The 15,299-nt window shown below is 36.5% G+C and overlaps 1 protein-coding gene across 4 annotated transcripts in view; it reads left to right on the top strand.

The window, feature by feature from the left end:
• The window catches only part of SLC25A12 (solute carrier family 25 member 12), a 45,660-nt gene that overhangs the window by 23,615 nt on the left and 6,746 nt on the right, over positions 1–15,299 (top strand). For all 4 annotated transcript variants that reach the window (XM_056496151.1, XM_056496153.1, XM_056496150.1 and 1 more), the window contains 5 exons: positions 429–513; positions 4,075–4,159; positions 4,621–4,779; positions 8,010–8,062; positions 8,258–8,338. In XM_056496151.1, the coding sequence (XP_056352126.1) occupies positions 429–513; positions 4,075–4,159; positions 4,621–4,779; positions 8,010–8,062; positions 8,258–8,338 (463 nt within the window). The remainder of the gene's footprint in view (positions 1–428; positions 514–4,074; positions 4,160–4,620; positions 4,780–8,009; positions 8,063–8,257; positions 8,339–15,299) is intronic.

Genomic DNA, 15,299 nt, shown 5'->3' on the forward strand with positions numbered 1-15,299 from the left:
TAAACTGATTTTGTTGTGTGCATGGGTTTTGTAAGTGAATTGTGTATGACAAGCACAATTATTAATTTTTGTATTTTAGGTATACTTAAGAAGTAGAGAAATACAATACTCCCAAAAGGCTACAATGCACTGGTTGATGTTTTGCATAGATCTTTAATGCATGCAAAATCTTACTTAGAAATAGCTAGAATTGGTTTAATTTGTGTGTTATATTCCTTATTACTAGTAGTGAAGAACATGCTTCTGGATAATCAGTGTTCTCTTCTCCAAACATTCTTTAATGCAGACTTCTTAGGTTGGCATTCAGATATGACAAGTTCCTTTTTTAAAATTCAGATATACTTTGTGGGGTGTGGCCAGGAATACTGTACTGGATATATTTAATGCTTTATTTAACCATAATGTGCTTTTCTCTGCCTTCTGTAAAGGCGCTTAACTTTGGCAGATATTGAGAGAATAGCACCACTGGCTGAAGGTGCATTACCTTACAACCTGGCTGAGCTCCAAAGGCAGGTGGGTAGAAGAAAAAAAAAATTATATTGAATGAACGTTAACATGTACTTGCAAATGAAAAATAAGAATAATGCACTGTAAACAGATTCCTGGTAAGTGGAACATGCTGTGTGTATTGCTGTTAAGGATAGAAATGGGGCAGGCTGTTAGATTCTCTGTGTGTTTAGACAAGGTATGAGATGTCAGAATGGCCTGTTTGCATATATGCATATATGGATACTTGGATTCCTTGCAATGAATACATTTGTTCACTCCTGAAAAGGCTTTTCACAGAACACATGAAATTCTCCAGCATGAGTCCTTCCGTGGAACCCAGTTCTTCACAAACTCCTCCAGTGTGTGTCCCTTCCATGTGGTGCAGTCTTTCAGGACTAGATTCACATGGGTCCTCCATGCAGTTACAGCCTCCTTGGGGTGCATCCACCTGTGCCTGTGTGGGGTCCTACAGGTTCTGCAATGCCTGGAGCACCTCCTCCTGCTCCTTCACTGACCTTTGTACCAGCAGAATTGTTTCTCTCATATGTTCTCACTCCTCTTACCAGGTGCCATTGCACAGGGTTTGTTCCCTCTTCTTAAATACATTATCCCAGAGGGGCTACCATTGACACTGATGGACTTGGCCTTGGCCAGTGATGGGTGTTGGCTCTGTCAGACATGACAGATTTCTCACAAAGCCACCCTTGTATCCCCCACCCCCAGTTTTGCCACACAAACTCAATACAAAAAAAATATGAATATTAAATGTGAAGCTTATAAATGTGTTCTTTTTTGAAAAATGGGATGAAATTATTGACTTACCCATTTATCTAAAATGATTATTGAGTTTTACTGTACTTGCTCTCTATCTAATCTAGACAGTGGAAGGGAACTTCAAATATATTTGAGTTGATGAAAATGGTAGAATTAAAAGATGAAAAATATTGTAGTGGAATATGAACTCTTTATTTCACCAGAGCTTTACATTTATGTTTGCTAGCTTTGCTTTTTTCATAGTTTCCTTAATAAACATTGCACATGTGTAGTACAGCATAGGAGTTACAGGCTGTGCAGTTGGATGTTGACTATACATTGCTTCATACTTCAGTAGCTCCTTTTGCAACTGTAAGAACTAAATATTTAGGACCAAAGATTGTACAGGTGTTTAACTTACATTGTTTTAGTTACTGTTATTAGAGCTGAATTTGATAATTTGGTTCTCTTTCAAACAAATTAGTCTGAAGCAGTGTCTGCTCTGTTCTTAATGTTCCCGCTCCTGTGTCCTTGGTTGTTCTTAGGCAGTTAGACATACCTGAGCCAACACATGTGCAAGCCCTACTTAGTGGTAAAGGTCTTCCTGTGGATTCCTGATGACAAGAATGATGGAATGGAACGCCTCAGAAATGTAGATACAATGTTTATCCAGGCTAATAAATATTTTTGAAAAAGTTTTGTAATGACATTCCACTGCCAGCTTTAATCAGTGTCTTCATACTCACCTCTCTGAGTGGACAAAATACTGATTTCACTTTTCAGAACTACCTTTGTAGCTTGGCACTCTTAAAACAAGCTCACTGATAAAAGTTTCCCTCATCACTAGAACAGAATATACTCATTTCACACTCCTGAACTAGCACATTATATTTTCATCTTATTCTACATTCTGTGTTAAAACCAGACACCAGAAAGCAAAATAATTTCATTTTATTTAGTTTTTAAGAACAGTCTTTTATTAGACTTTATGCTAAGTGAACAATAAGTTAAGTGTTTTGACAAAATGAAAGATTCCAGTTCATGAAGAGCAAATATCATCTTAGTGTGGTCCAGCTGTCCCTGGGAAGTGAAACCAATTCTGTAATCAGTTTTATATGATTTAAAAATCCCTTTGTAAAGAAAAATCTAAAATTTTACATGAAATCACTCTACATAGATTTGGTAGAAATGAAAATTAGCCTGCTTTCAACCATGTTTACTTTATTGTCAATTTTTTTTCATTGTGTAAGATTTTTTTAAAGCTTAGCAGCTGAATATCCTATGGGAATGACAGCTACAGTAATTTTCTCTTTATAAATATTCATGATTTGAAAGCTATAGCATTAATTACATTCATTTGCATATCCATCTGAACACACAAGTAAACTGAAAACTTTGTGAACACTTATTTAATAATATAAAAGTGACATTTCCTTCAGAAAGAATTTGATTTTTAACATTCAGTGATGCATTCACTAAGCTTAATGTCTAAATGCAATGATTGGATTTTGATGAGAACCGTGTAAAGCTTCAAAAAAAAGAATAATCTTAAACCAGCTGAAAGGCAGCAGGTGTGCTAAACTAGGAGAAAATTTCAGTGGAATGAGGAACTAGTTCTGCTTCCAAGGCTTTTTGGGGTATATTATTGCATGTGTCTTTTATTTACATGAATCAAAAGAAATATATCTGAATTTTATAATTTATTTTTGGGATTATTTTGGTTTTATTATCCTTTGGGGGATTTTGTGTGTGGATTTTTTTTTTCTTTTTAATGGGAAATCATACTGGTTTTACAGTAATGAGGATATTCTTTGGATTTATTGTTTCTATTGCTTGTAAAGGCAGTACATTTGATTTAGACTTTTTTTTTGTGCTGGTCTGCATGTGCAGTATGTAATTTTGGTGCTACCTAGAATTTCACTATTCTTCTCTGTTAAGCTATATTGTAGGGGAGGAGAATGTCCTGTGGAGGGAAATGGTTTTAGCTGTACTTTTTTATTATATGGAAAATGGTATAAAATATAATCCATGGTTCTTTACGGGTCATGATTTCATCCAATTGTCTTATTCACGTTTGGACAAAAATTTGGCCCATCTTATGAACTTTATAGTGCAAGTTTGTGAACATGTCTTGTTAATCAGTTGAGTTGTTTCTAATAGCCATTTAATAACAGTTATGAGTCTCTGCAGATATTTTCTGTGCAGAGTATTATTTTAAAAACTTCACACATTTATAATAGCATATGTACTTGAAAGGATTGAGGTCAGCATTGCTCTGTAAATTAGAAACTGCATGAAAAAGTCTTGTGGAGAATACTTTTAGGAATAATTGACTTTTTGCTTGTTTTGAAGACATGAAATGTCATATTTGTGCTATGCAGTAATGGGTATGTAATCTTAAAATGTGTCCTGTGATGATAGAGCTCATCTGTGAGATATTCTTTGAATTCCTTTTGAAATACTGAATTTTGAGTCAAAAGGGAGTCCCAGGCCTTACATATTCAAAGGCAATAGAATAGAAACCAGCAAAGTTGTTTAGAGTTTCTGTCTTGTTTTCCTTGAGCATCATTGTTTTGGTTATACTGGTGTACTGTTTTGGCACAACCAGGAATATATAAAGAATATTTTCTACAAGACGTGTTTGGAAAATGTGCTTCATCCATTAGGCACAATAGACATTATCTAGTAATTATTTTTTCTTCTTCCTCCTGAACATAAAGCTATTAATTTTTATCAGATTCTTTCTGTATCATTGTGCAAGCAGTTCACAGATGCCTTTGCTTTCCTGTGCAGATTTTCAAGCTTTTTTTCATTTCTTTTTCCCTCACACAGCAATCTTTTGGAGAATTAGGCAGACCTATTTGGCTCCAGATAGCTGAGTCAGCTTACAGGTTCACTTTAGGCTCAATTGCTGGAGGTGAGTACTATTTCTGCTGTTTCCAAGCCTGGGGTAATTTAACACTGTTTTGCCAGACTACTTGATCTCATCGAAGGTGGATGTTTTGGTTATGCATGTGTAAAATCGGGCGTTGGAACCATTTTGGTTGTGCTATTTCCTTTATTTCCTTTTCACTTGTGTTCTAGAATCCCTGCACAGTCCTGGTGAAACTACACCAGTAACAGATTTCTTTAGTGGTAATTCTGATAGATGTTCTGCATTCTACACACCTTGTTTTATACAACAGTATAATCCATTCTCCTTGAGACTTTTTCCTAGACCTTCACTGTTGTTCTTTCTTTCTTTCTTTCCTCCAGCATACCAATTTATCAGCTTATATTCTTTGTGTTTAAATAAATGCTGTAGAAAATCATCTCAATAATTATATACTACACCAACAATGATGTTGCAGAAATAATACTCCACATGCTTTCTTACAGCTGTTGGTGCTACTGCAGTATACCCCATAGACCTGGTGAAAACTCGTATGCAGAATCAGCGCACCACAGGTTCAGTCGTAGGAGAGTTGATGTATAAAAACAGCTTTGACTGCTTTAAAAAGGTTTTGCGTTTTGAAGGCTTTTTTGGTCTTTACAGAGGTAAGTGAATTAAAAAAATATATATATATAAAGTCAGTAATTTTCTGTCCCCTTTTTTAAATTTTAATACCTCTACAGCTAGTTTCCTATGGGAAAATCAGAATAATTGATACCATGTCTAATTTTGCTTTCATTTCTGAGCTAAGTATTTATCTTCCATTGTGCACCCCTCATCATAGACAATTGCTGGAAAAACTGGGCTTTTCTTGGCTGTTTTTAGTGGTTTGCTCCTTGCTGCTTAAGTAATTTAAGGACTTAATTTTTGGGGTGTAAGTGTTGAGGATGTAATTGTTATCTTACAAATTGAGGATTGCAGCTTTTGGCTGGGGTCAGACATCAGGAGCAGATTAGCATCTGAGGAATAAATATAGATTTTATGGAAAATATTTTTTGTTAAGAGACAAAAGACAATACCTTGGAACTGTATCTGTAAACTGGATATAAGATCTTATGGCTCATATTTCTGTAGGTAGTGGGACTTGTATAATTTTATCTGGTGAACAGGAGTTGCATTCTGCTGTTGAATTATGTTGCTCTGTTTTACTTTAAAATACCACTAGTGAAACTCAGAAAATTGCTATTTTGAGAAAGAATAAAATTGTAAGATACAGGTTAAGAATTCAGATTTTTTTAAGTTAGGCCAGGTTTTAATTGCATTGGTAAGGTGACTTACATAGAGGGTACATGCTTGCCAGCCCTCTGAATAGATACTTAGTTGAATTATCTATTTTAATTGGAATTTCCCATAACTTTATGCAGTTCACAAAATTCATAAGGATCAGCAAGGTATTTATTAATTGGCACACCTGTTCCTTTAGCTACACCAAAATCATGTGACAGCTACCACATTTTGTTCTGCTTTGTGATGTGTTCTGGCAGTGAAGACATTGGGCAGTGTCCCTTATGGACAGTATCTAAGGAGTTTTTTTATGTGAAAGTCTGTGTGTTCTGGCTAAAGAGTGTTTTGTGGTCTTTCAGGATTTTGCTATGCAAGTAAGTAAGGGAAGGAATATGTGGGTGCAAAGTCAATGAAATAGCTGTAGTCTGCATAAATTAATGTCCTACTGGTAAATTGTTTTCTTTTTTCATGCTAAATCTTTCATAAAAGCAAGTACCTGAGTTACATCTATGAGACTGATTCCTCAGTGCTGTTCTACAGTGCTGTTTTCTTTCTCTTGCTCCCACACCCTATTTTTGTACAGCAGCATCTAAAATAACTTGTTATTTTATTTTTGTCTTCTGACCCTACTCAAGCACTTTGAAATCAAGGATGATTCCATTGACAAGTTTAAAAGCAGTTTTTTACAGTTGAAAAAATGTTCTTGTTTGAAAGAATGTCAGTTTGCTAAACTTTTTAATAGCCTGTTTAATAATCGTCTTTAAGGTTGTTTAAGATAAGAAGTTCATGTAGTTGTTTTGAAACTGTTACAGTTAATGGTCAACATATTGCTAAGATTTGGACTCCGAGATTTAGATGTTCTGTTGGAAGTATGTTAAACTAAACCACAGAAACACAGAGTTGACTGTGGGTCTGTTACTGGGTTCTTATATTCCTGAGCTGGATTATCCTAATTGTATTGTAATATAACAGTACATCTGTGCCATAATATAATGGTACAATGTAGTTGTTTTCTGCAGTTTAAAAAATAGAACTAAACACAAACTGGAATTGTTATAATTCTAAATAAAGAATTACAATTTTTGGTCAAGAAAACAAAGACACTTTTGAGTCTTGGCATCTAACTTCAGAACTAATAAAGTTTCTTTTCAGGTCCCTCACTAGACCATGCAGGTTCTCTGGCACACCAGATGTGTGTGCCCAGAGAGTTCCGCTACATAGAAAAAGGGAGTGGGTGGGGGGGAGGTCTTGTGGTGTTTTGTCTGGTGGTTTTGGTTTTTAGAAGTATAGGCATTGCAGAACTGGATTGTCTTTTCACGGTAGATCAGAAATTCAGGCTGGGAGGGTGCCATTTCTTCTTGTTACTGTCAACCTTTCTTTGTGTTTAATAACTACCTTTCCTCAGCATAGTAAGTCTGTAAATTGCACAGAAAGTACCATGTTGGAAGAAAACACTACACTGCATATATTAACTGCTGTACTTTCTATTATGGCATCTTTATTCTGAGCTTCCTTTTAAGGAAGTAGTTTAAAAATTCTGCAGGATGAATGCTTCTGGGCATTTTGGACATTTAACATTTTTAGCCATGATTTCTCTGTACTTAACGAATAGTGGAAAGTGAATACAGTCAATACAGTTTGGTTGCTGTGGGACTTTTTTGTTGGTTAACTGACAAACACTTTAGACAAAATGATATTCCATAACCATGGAATAACATTAGGAAGTGACCATATCTAATAAAAACAACTTTCTTTTAAGTTTTATGATCTATACCTATGCCAAAACAACTGTGGAGAAAATGGATTTAAAAATAACAGATGCTGTTATAATGTGTTATGTTAGGAAGTTAAGACTGCCATCTACTGATTTTTTTCTTAAACCTATTAGTTCCTAGAAAAGTGTATGTGCATTTTTCAAATGACAGTTCATTTTGATAGTAGCTACTTTCCAGAACCTAGGGCCTTGCAAAATCAGTTTCTGTCCACTAATAGCTCTTCTTAGTAAGATAAACTATGTTTATTAGTAACAGGTTTTAAAGAAGTTCATGCTACCACGTTGAACTGAACAAGAAAAAATCCTTTATGCCCTTAGTTGATTTGAGTATTCAGAAAACTCAGGTTAGTGAGTCAAGTAGAAGTGAGGTGATAATTTGTCATAGTCATGTATATATCTCACAATTTCTGTCCCATTTTAAAAAGTGATTGCAAGCTTTTTAGGAAAATTATGCTAAGGGGCTAAAAAAGTCAGACAAACTCTTATGTAGTAGACATATCCAAGGTATATGTTTGTTCCTAAACTTTTTTCCTTCTGTACAGCGATAGCATCAGGCTTAACTTGGTCAAGGAAGGCAGATCTGGTCACATATTCCATAATAATTTTCAGAATTAATAATTAATTAATTAATAATTTAACAGAAACTGTAATGTGAAATTATATTTAATTATAATTAATTATATGAATATGCAGTGCTCTAGCAGCATCCCATACTGAAATGCCATCCACCTCAAAGGATATTCCCTGTGCAGAAAGGTATTTCTGTACAGCACTGATAAAATACTATTTTCTCTATTAGGAAGATAATGTTGCCTTATGATGTCTTTGTTTCTGTAGGCTTGTTACCACAGCTGATAGGTGTTGCTCCAGAAAAGGCTATTAAGCTAACTGTACGTATCTTTTTTTTTTCTTTCCTCCCTGGCATCCTTTTGTTTGTTAACATGCACAGGATTTATTTCCTAAAATGTGTGAAAGATGACCACTTACAAGCAGTCTAATATATATGGCTACAGATGTACTTGATATATATTAATAAGCAAGAAAAATAACTTAAAATAGTGTGTAATATATTGTATCTTTATTAGGTTAATGACTTTGTCAGAGACAAATTTACTAAGAAAGATGGTTCCATTCCACTCCCTGCAGAGATCCTTGCTGGAGGCTGTGTAAGTATCTGTCCTGTATTCCTAGGAAAAATTGATTCTCAGTCACGTCCAGAATAGTTGGAATGACAGTTAATGGGTGTGCTTTGTCGATTTGAACAGGAGTGCTCATTTTTCTCCCAGTCACAAGAACTAAAAAAAGGACTTTTGCTGTTCGAAAAACATAGCATAATTCTGAATTAAGTTGTCTTAGAATAATGTGCTTAAACAAATTGTTTTGGCCCAGCTTGTAACTTTCAGATTCAGTGGTTTTATTCACAAAGCCCAAAGAAGAGGGTGTCCTATTCTCTCTTTCCTAATGTTCTACTGGGTTGCCATTCATTGTTAGTTTGGGAAGATACAGGTTCTCCTTGAGAATGGATTATAGGCATAATTAAGTTTCCTTCAGGGGAGGGATGGAGAGGTCTAGAATGGTTTAAGGAAATCTAATTCTTACTGAAGATTTTAAGAGGGAAGAAAAATACACTTTTCAACTTGCTGTATGTGAAATTTTTACTGTTGTGAAAATTGGGAAAAAATGAACAATACAGCCTTACCTTTCAGGTAACGTGTATGAGTGAATTGTCTGTTTAAATGACTTTGTATAAAATGCAGCTATGTAACTTCAGATGCTAATTACATCACTCATCCAAATACAGTTAAAAAGCAAACCATGTTTTTGTTGAAGTTGAGGGCTGTAATTCTGTGGATGTTCTAGCAATCTGTAAGTGGTTTGAATTGATATTGATGATAGATTTCTTTCAGTTTTGCACATTGGCTAATTCCATTTGTGGGATTCCCTGACAGTTGTTAACCCTATAATATGTTTAAGGCTTGAGCTGGGTTTCTTTTGTAGCAGAGAACACTAATGACTTCCAGTTGAGTAGGCTGACAGGCTGGTATAAAACCTCCTTGGCTTACAACAAAACCTGGGGCAGAAAGGTTGTTGACCTCTGCAAACTTTTAATTCAAAGAAACAGCCCTGAAGGGAGGCTGCTTATAGTTCTGCCTGATTGAATTTGGCAGCCTGGTACATGCTTGAGTCTTCACCTGTCAGTGTACAAAGTTTATTTTCTGAGAAATGTGAGAAAGCAGCTCTAATGTGTAGCTAGCAGAAGACTAACCTTTTTCTAGAAAGCTGAGTAACACAGAAAGCAAATACAGGTCATCTCTAATGGCAGAGAATGTAATTCATTTGTGTTATGTTGTGCTTATATTCATAATCAAAATCAAACATCTGATAATGAATTTTGTTACTTTACATTATTTTGCACAGAAATATATAATACTAAATTCCATCTACGTTAGAGCCTTTTTCACTTGCTAGATGCTCCTTTTTCAAAATAACTTCTTTGTCTTACTAAGGTGAACATGCAAAAATTGGGGAGAAATTGAGTTTCAGATAAGCAGAGATTTGGGTGTTTTTTCAAAGATGAGCAGATTTGTAGTCTGTAAACACAACACCTTCTACCTGACTGTCCAAACTGATATTTTCATCTCCTTTTTGAAGATAATACTAATCTTACTCAGTCTTGGAGAATTCTAAACAAAATTGTAGAAGTAGTGTTGGTCACAGTTTAGCAACCTGAGGGATGTTTCTTTGTAGCTTCCTCTGGATCATCTGGTATCTTACCAGTTGAAGATTTTTTTGACTCTACTGCTGCTTAGTTCAATTTTAGCAATTCCACTTCTTCGTAAATGGCAGAATCTTTGTTAGCAAGCCTGTGAGCTTAAGAGTCTGAAAGTAACAGTTGGCTAAAGCAGGGGCAATCCGGTATTAGTCTTTTTTTTGTCCTCAGACCTTTTTGTTCTCATTTTGACAGCACTTTTCTGTGTTGACTTGCTTGGAAATAGTGTTGGTCTTCACACTTCTGTTGTTATTGTGTTCTGTTTTTCTACAAAATGTTATGGGATGCAACCAACAGTTACATCCAAGGAAGGGCCCCAAGTAAGCTTAGTCCATTTCCCTGCAGGAGCACCAAGGGCTTTGTGTTTGGGTGATGCTACCTTTCATTTTTCCTTTATTTTCTACCTTCTCTCTCTGTGCAAAATGATGGGTTAATGTGGGAATGTTTGGATTTTATATACGCCAAAATAATTTTCAGCATTTGGATTTGGGTAACTTGGGTTTTTGTGGCTTTTTGTTACTGTTCAACACTTGAATATTTTGCTAATAGTATACTATAAATATAGCCTAAAAATAAAACATACTTTTTTACCTTGTCATAATATCAGAAGAATCAGCATTATGCTCACAATGTAGTTCTCAGAGATGGACTTAGTACTACCTGTATTTAGTGTTTAACTATCTCCTCATGCAGTTTTTGATCATTTCTGGTATGGAACTGCTGGTGGATGAACAAAATGAGCAAGGCATATTTTCAGGCATTTTACAGAGTTTACAACAGATACTTTTCATACTTTAAAAGCCTTCCATCTTGCAAGGTATACAAAAGCACATTGTGCATACCACAGTCCTCAAACAGCAAACAAAAGAATTCTTGTGAGGAAGTGGAGGCAGTCTGGGAAAGGTTCCAGCAGACATGGCAAGTTCTCATCTCTGGATGGCAGTGCTGTATCAAAGCTTATGGTGTTACAGTCTTCTAAGACCCACAAATAAGGACAGGTGAAACCTTTGACATTAACGGGGTGGTGGTTCAGGGGACCCTGTGTAGACTGGTCGGTATCCTCAGCTCTGGAGTATCTGGAAGTAGTTCTGTACTGTCCAGCAAAGGGGCCACTCACAGGCATGTCCCTCCTCCAGAAATGCTGACACTGAGAGATTGAATCGCTTTGGCCAAACTCTTATATCTCAGGCTCCAATCATTCTCAGCTTCTGTAAGCTTATATAGTAAAGTCGTGTTCCCAGTAAGAAGAAACATCTTCCTTCTCACAGCAGTTACCACAGACTCCCGCCCAGGCAGTGCCTGTTTATATGGTCAGCTGCCTGTCTCTTGTCTTTCCTTCCTTCCTGCAGGGCAGGGACCTCCCGCAGGCAGCCCGTGCCCTGTGCTCCTTTAAACCTACCTGCTGGCTGCTGGGCAGTGTAAATGTCACTGGGAAGTGCAGGGTCTGCTCTGTCAGAGTCCAAATATTCCCAGCTGCTCTCAAGCTGTAGCTGTGTTTGAAAACTGTAGAGCAGCTTCTGGGGCAGCTCAGTTACAGCAGCCAGGTCATACCTGTCAGTGAAAGGGCTCTTGTCCCTGATGGATGAAACTGATATCCCATCTTCCTACCTGCCTGAAGTGTGCCGGTTTGTTAATCATTAACAGCACCATCCATATTTACACAGAGCAAACAGTTTCTTTCCCTACTGTTACTGTAATTAATTGAATTACATTTCCTTGTAATTCAGTGATTAACCTGCATTCCTGCCTTTGAAGTTTTCAGCTACCATTAGCTTTGAGTTGCAGGGAGACTGAGTGAGGCTTTGGCAGTGCTTTCCCCTGTTCCAGCAGAGGCCTGGGAAGCAGAGAGCACATGCCTGATATGGACAGTGCTTCCCAGATTTGCTTACACATGACACATGTGAGGACATCGGGAAGGGCAAGGTGCTCTAGGGGAACTGCTCATCCTCAGCTGGGAAGCAGTGTTGAAGTAGACATCTAATGCTGTGTAAATGATTCATGATTACTGTGACAATTGACAAAGATACTGTGATTTTAAACTGTAATTCCTATGAGTTACACAGGAAGAAGTGTATTCTTCCCATTCTGTGTGTGGTGCTTGGCATTTTGAATGGATGGACTGTGTTTCATCAGAAAGATGTTTTTGCTTTATGCTGTAGGAAGAAAGATGATGTGGGGTGCCAGGCAGAAAGGGTCTTGAGAACCTTTGGAGATGTAGGCAATGCATGTGTTGATAATTAGAGGTTGGGATGCATGTATGTGTGCTTGTGTTTGCCCATACATACACAGAGAGGTTCAAATTTATCACTGATTTTTAAGTTTTCATAAACATTAAATGTAGGATTCAGTCTAAATATATTTGGTATACTTGTAAGAAATAATTTTCATACATATTTAGGCATATACATACATGCACACAAAAATGCATATAGGTTTATCGGGCAACTAGGAATGTGTCAGATACTTAGTTTGGAAAAAATAATGTAAAATATTGATGGTTTTGTTTAACGCGCACAGAAATACAGAGTTATAGCTGTCAGATGGCTTTTCCTTCAAAACCTGAAGGTATGTTTCTTCTTTTATTATAAAAACTAATTTTTTTAAATTTAAAAGATAAAGTTAAAAGCAGAATTAAACTTTATTACTTTACTTGATTTCTATTGTGGACATTTAAAATCAGGGAGAAAAGGATTTTTTAATAAGAGACACTAAGCTCACTCTAGGTTCATGAACAGTATCAGCTTTGCCTAGAGAAAGAAATGCAAGTTCTTTTGATGTTTTTTAAACAAGACTGTTTTAAGTAACATCTTATTTTAGCTGCTTCTGACATAGTTGGGATCCAGGATGTGGTGTTTTCTAAAAGGAAGGAAGGAAGGGCTTGAAATAGGCCTCTCCTCTTTGGAGTGTATGCCTCTCGGGTGGAATTGGAAAGGGCAAGAGGTCTCATGTTGCAAGGTCATTTGTGTATTTCCTTCAGCCTTTGGCATGTCATGGGGCGTTTGCTGTGGGATCTCAAACTACATCTTTTCTCTCATAACCTTTGCTGTCAGATTTAGTTCCTTTATTTGCTCCTTGTAGAGTTATTTTACATGACATTAAGGTTAAGTAGAAGCTTTTATTACTGGTATTTTTGATGTGTATGAATAACCTCCATTCAGAAACAAATTTGTCAACCTTTTTTAAAGTGTCTGTTGCAATTTATGTGTGAAGCGAGGATTTATGAGAGAGCAATCGAGATTTACTGCACCATCTCCAAAAGCAATTCAGGGACTGCAGTGTATACCTCTGTGTGCATATACGCGTGCACAAGTATTTAACATACATAGCTGACAGCTGAAGTAAGAGACTTTGAAAAAGAATGATGCTGATTGCTAATGATTTGCACAGGAGTGTGGAGATTTATACTGCAAACCTACATGCTTCCAGTTCATTTTTATTTGGAGATCCTTTGTGTCATTCTCCTCTGCATCCTTTTCTACAGAGTGCTCTTCTGCTCCCCAAGGCAGCACTCTCCTCTGCCTCACACGTTCTTTGTCAGATAGATAACCACCTCTTACTTAAATAGAAAACACAGACAAACTAAAAACCATCCTTACCTTCATTGTTTAAAAAATACACAGTGAAAAAGTGAGTTTTCTTGTATTACGTGTTCTGCATTAAAGTCAAAGGTTGTGCTGTCTGTATTCGTGATCCGTTGAGGCACCTAACTCATTTGTGCCACTCCACTGAATGCAGCGCTCCTCTTCGTGTGAATCAATCACTGATGGGCAGAACAGTTTGCCAAGCTCCAAGTAACACAGCGTAAATCAAGACTTGGATAGAAGGGCATCCTGCTAATAAGGAGTATTTAACTGGGTATTTAGGTACTTACAGCTCTTTTTGAGAAAGCTGCCTTGAGAAGTCTGTCAGCACTGTAAATACTCAATGGTCAAAGTGTTGATGTAATTAAAGAGCTTTTCAGTGGGTTTTCTACTGATAATGTAAGCTTAGGGTTTTCCTTTTATTTTATTTTGCTCAATAACTTGACCACCAAATCATCTTCTAATACTGTTGGAATTCTTAATTCCGTATTAACTATATAGAATTTGTAGCATTGTATTTCTAATTAGTGTTGCTGCTAAATTATTAAAATGTGTTGTGTTCAGAGTCTTTTGCTTTCTGTATCAGAAGAGGGCTATGGCTGAGGTAGGCAGCTGTGCACCTAGGAGAGGAAAATGTTAATTGCTAGAAGATTGAATTCAGGGCAGAAAATAGAAATGTTTACAAATTGGCCTATTTGTGTTTCTGTGGTGGGTGTTAGGCAAATAGGAAGAGTTATTTTGGCTGCTCTGCAGGGTGTGCTAATTTTTAACATTAAAAAATGGAATTTCACATGTACATGTAAACAAATAATACATATTTAATGGGCAGGTAGCTGGTAATTGTCTAGAAGGAGTGAATTTCTAGCTTAGTGTTGCAATCTAAAGTTACTTGAATTTTTTTGTCTGGTTGATTGTATTATTTAGCCAGAACATGCTGCTTAACATTTTATCTACCAAACTATTTTTTTAAAAGATAGAGGGAAATACAAAACATTTGATATTGGTTTTATGCTTAATGTAATACAAACAACAACAAAAAAAAGCTTAACAGAATTTGCCAGATGGAAATTCTCTAAATTTTATTTAGATAGCAACTTTGCCTAGCAAGACAGCCATTTTGTCTTGCATTGATAGGTGTGTATGAACTGGAAAAGGTGAGATGAGAAATAAGGAGAGTGTAAAGAAGGCCTTTGGATATAGGAGTGGTGTCAAATGACTGAGTAAACACAATGCAGTAAGTCCAAGGAACAAAGAAGATGGGAATCACTTTGGCTGGTCTGGGAGTTCTTGTGATCTTCCTGATGGTTGCAACAAATGACCACAAAAACAGGCTGTGATTTGCTTTCAAAGAGGTGAAGAAGTGAGGGAATAAAATTAAGATTAACTGTATAGACTGATTATTTGAGTGGGAAGTGTTAAAGACAATAATTACTACAATGGAGATAATTAATCAAAAGCAGAGGTTGATCTCCCACTGTTTGGGTCAAGGTGCTTCAGTAAAGGTGTTGCAGTGATAATTTTAAATGTCAATATTGAGTGAAGTAATAAACAGGGCTTGCAATAAAAGGCTATCAGTGCTCAGTGAAGGCTCAGTGAAGTATGGGATGCTTGGTCAGTGAAGGTGCTGATGCTCCTTGCCCCCAGCCCATAGACACTGCTGAAGTGCTGGGTTATTCTCAGTAAAAGCTAATGAGGGTTGCAATGCTCTTTTGTCTCTAGGCTAGAATAATTCAGATTGCCAGCTTCTTAGTTTGAGAAGCAAATCTCAAATTTATT

Source organism: Oenanthe melanoleuca, chromosome 7 (genome assembly GCF_029582105.1).
Source record: "Oenanthe melanoleuca isolate GR-GAL-2019-014 chromosome 7, OMel1.0, whole genome shotgun sequence".
NCBI classification, from domain to species: domain Eukaryota; kingdom Metazoa; phylum Chordata; class Aves; order Passeriformes; family Muscicapidae; genus Oenanthe; species Oenanthe melanoleuca.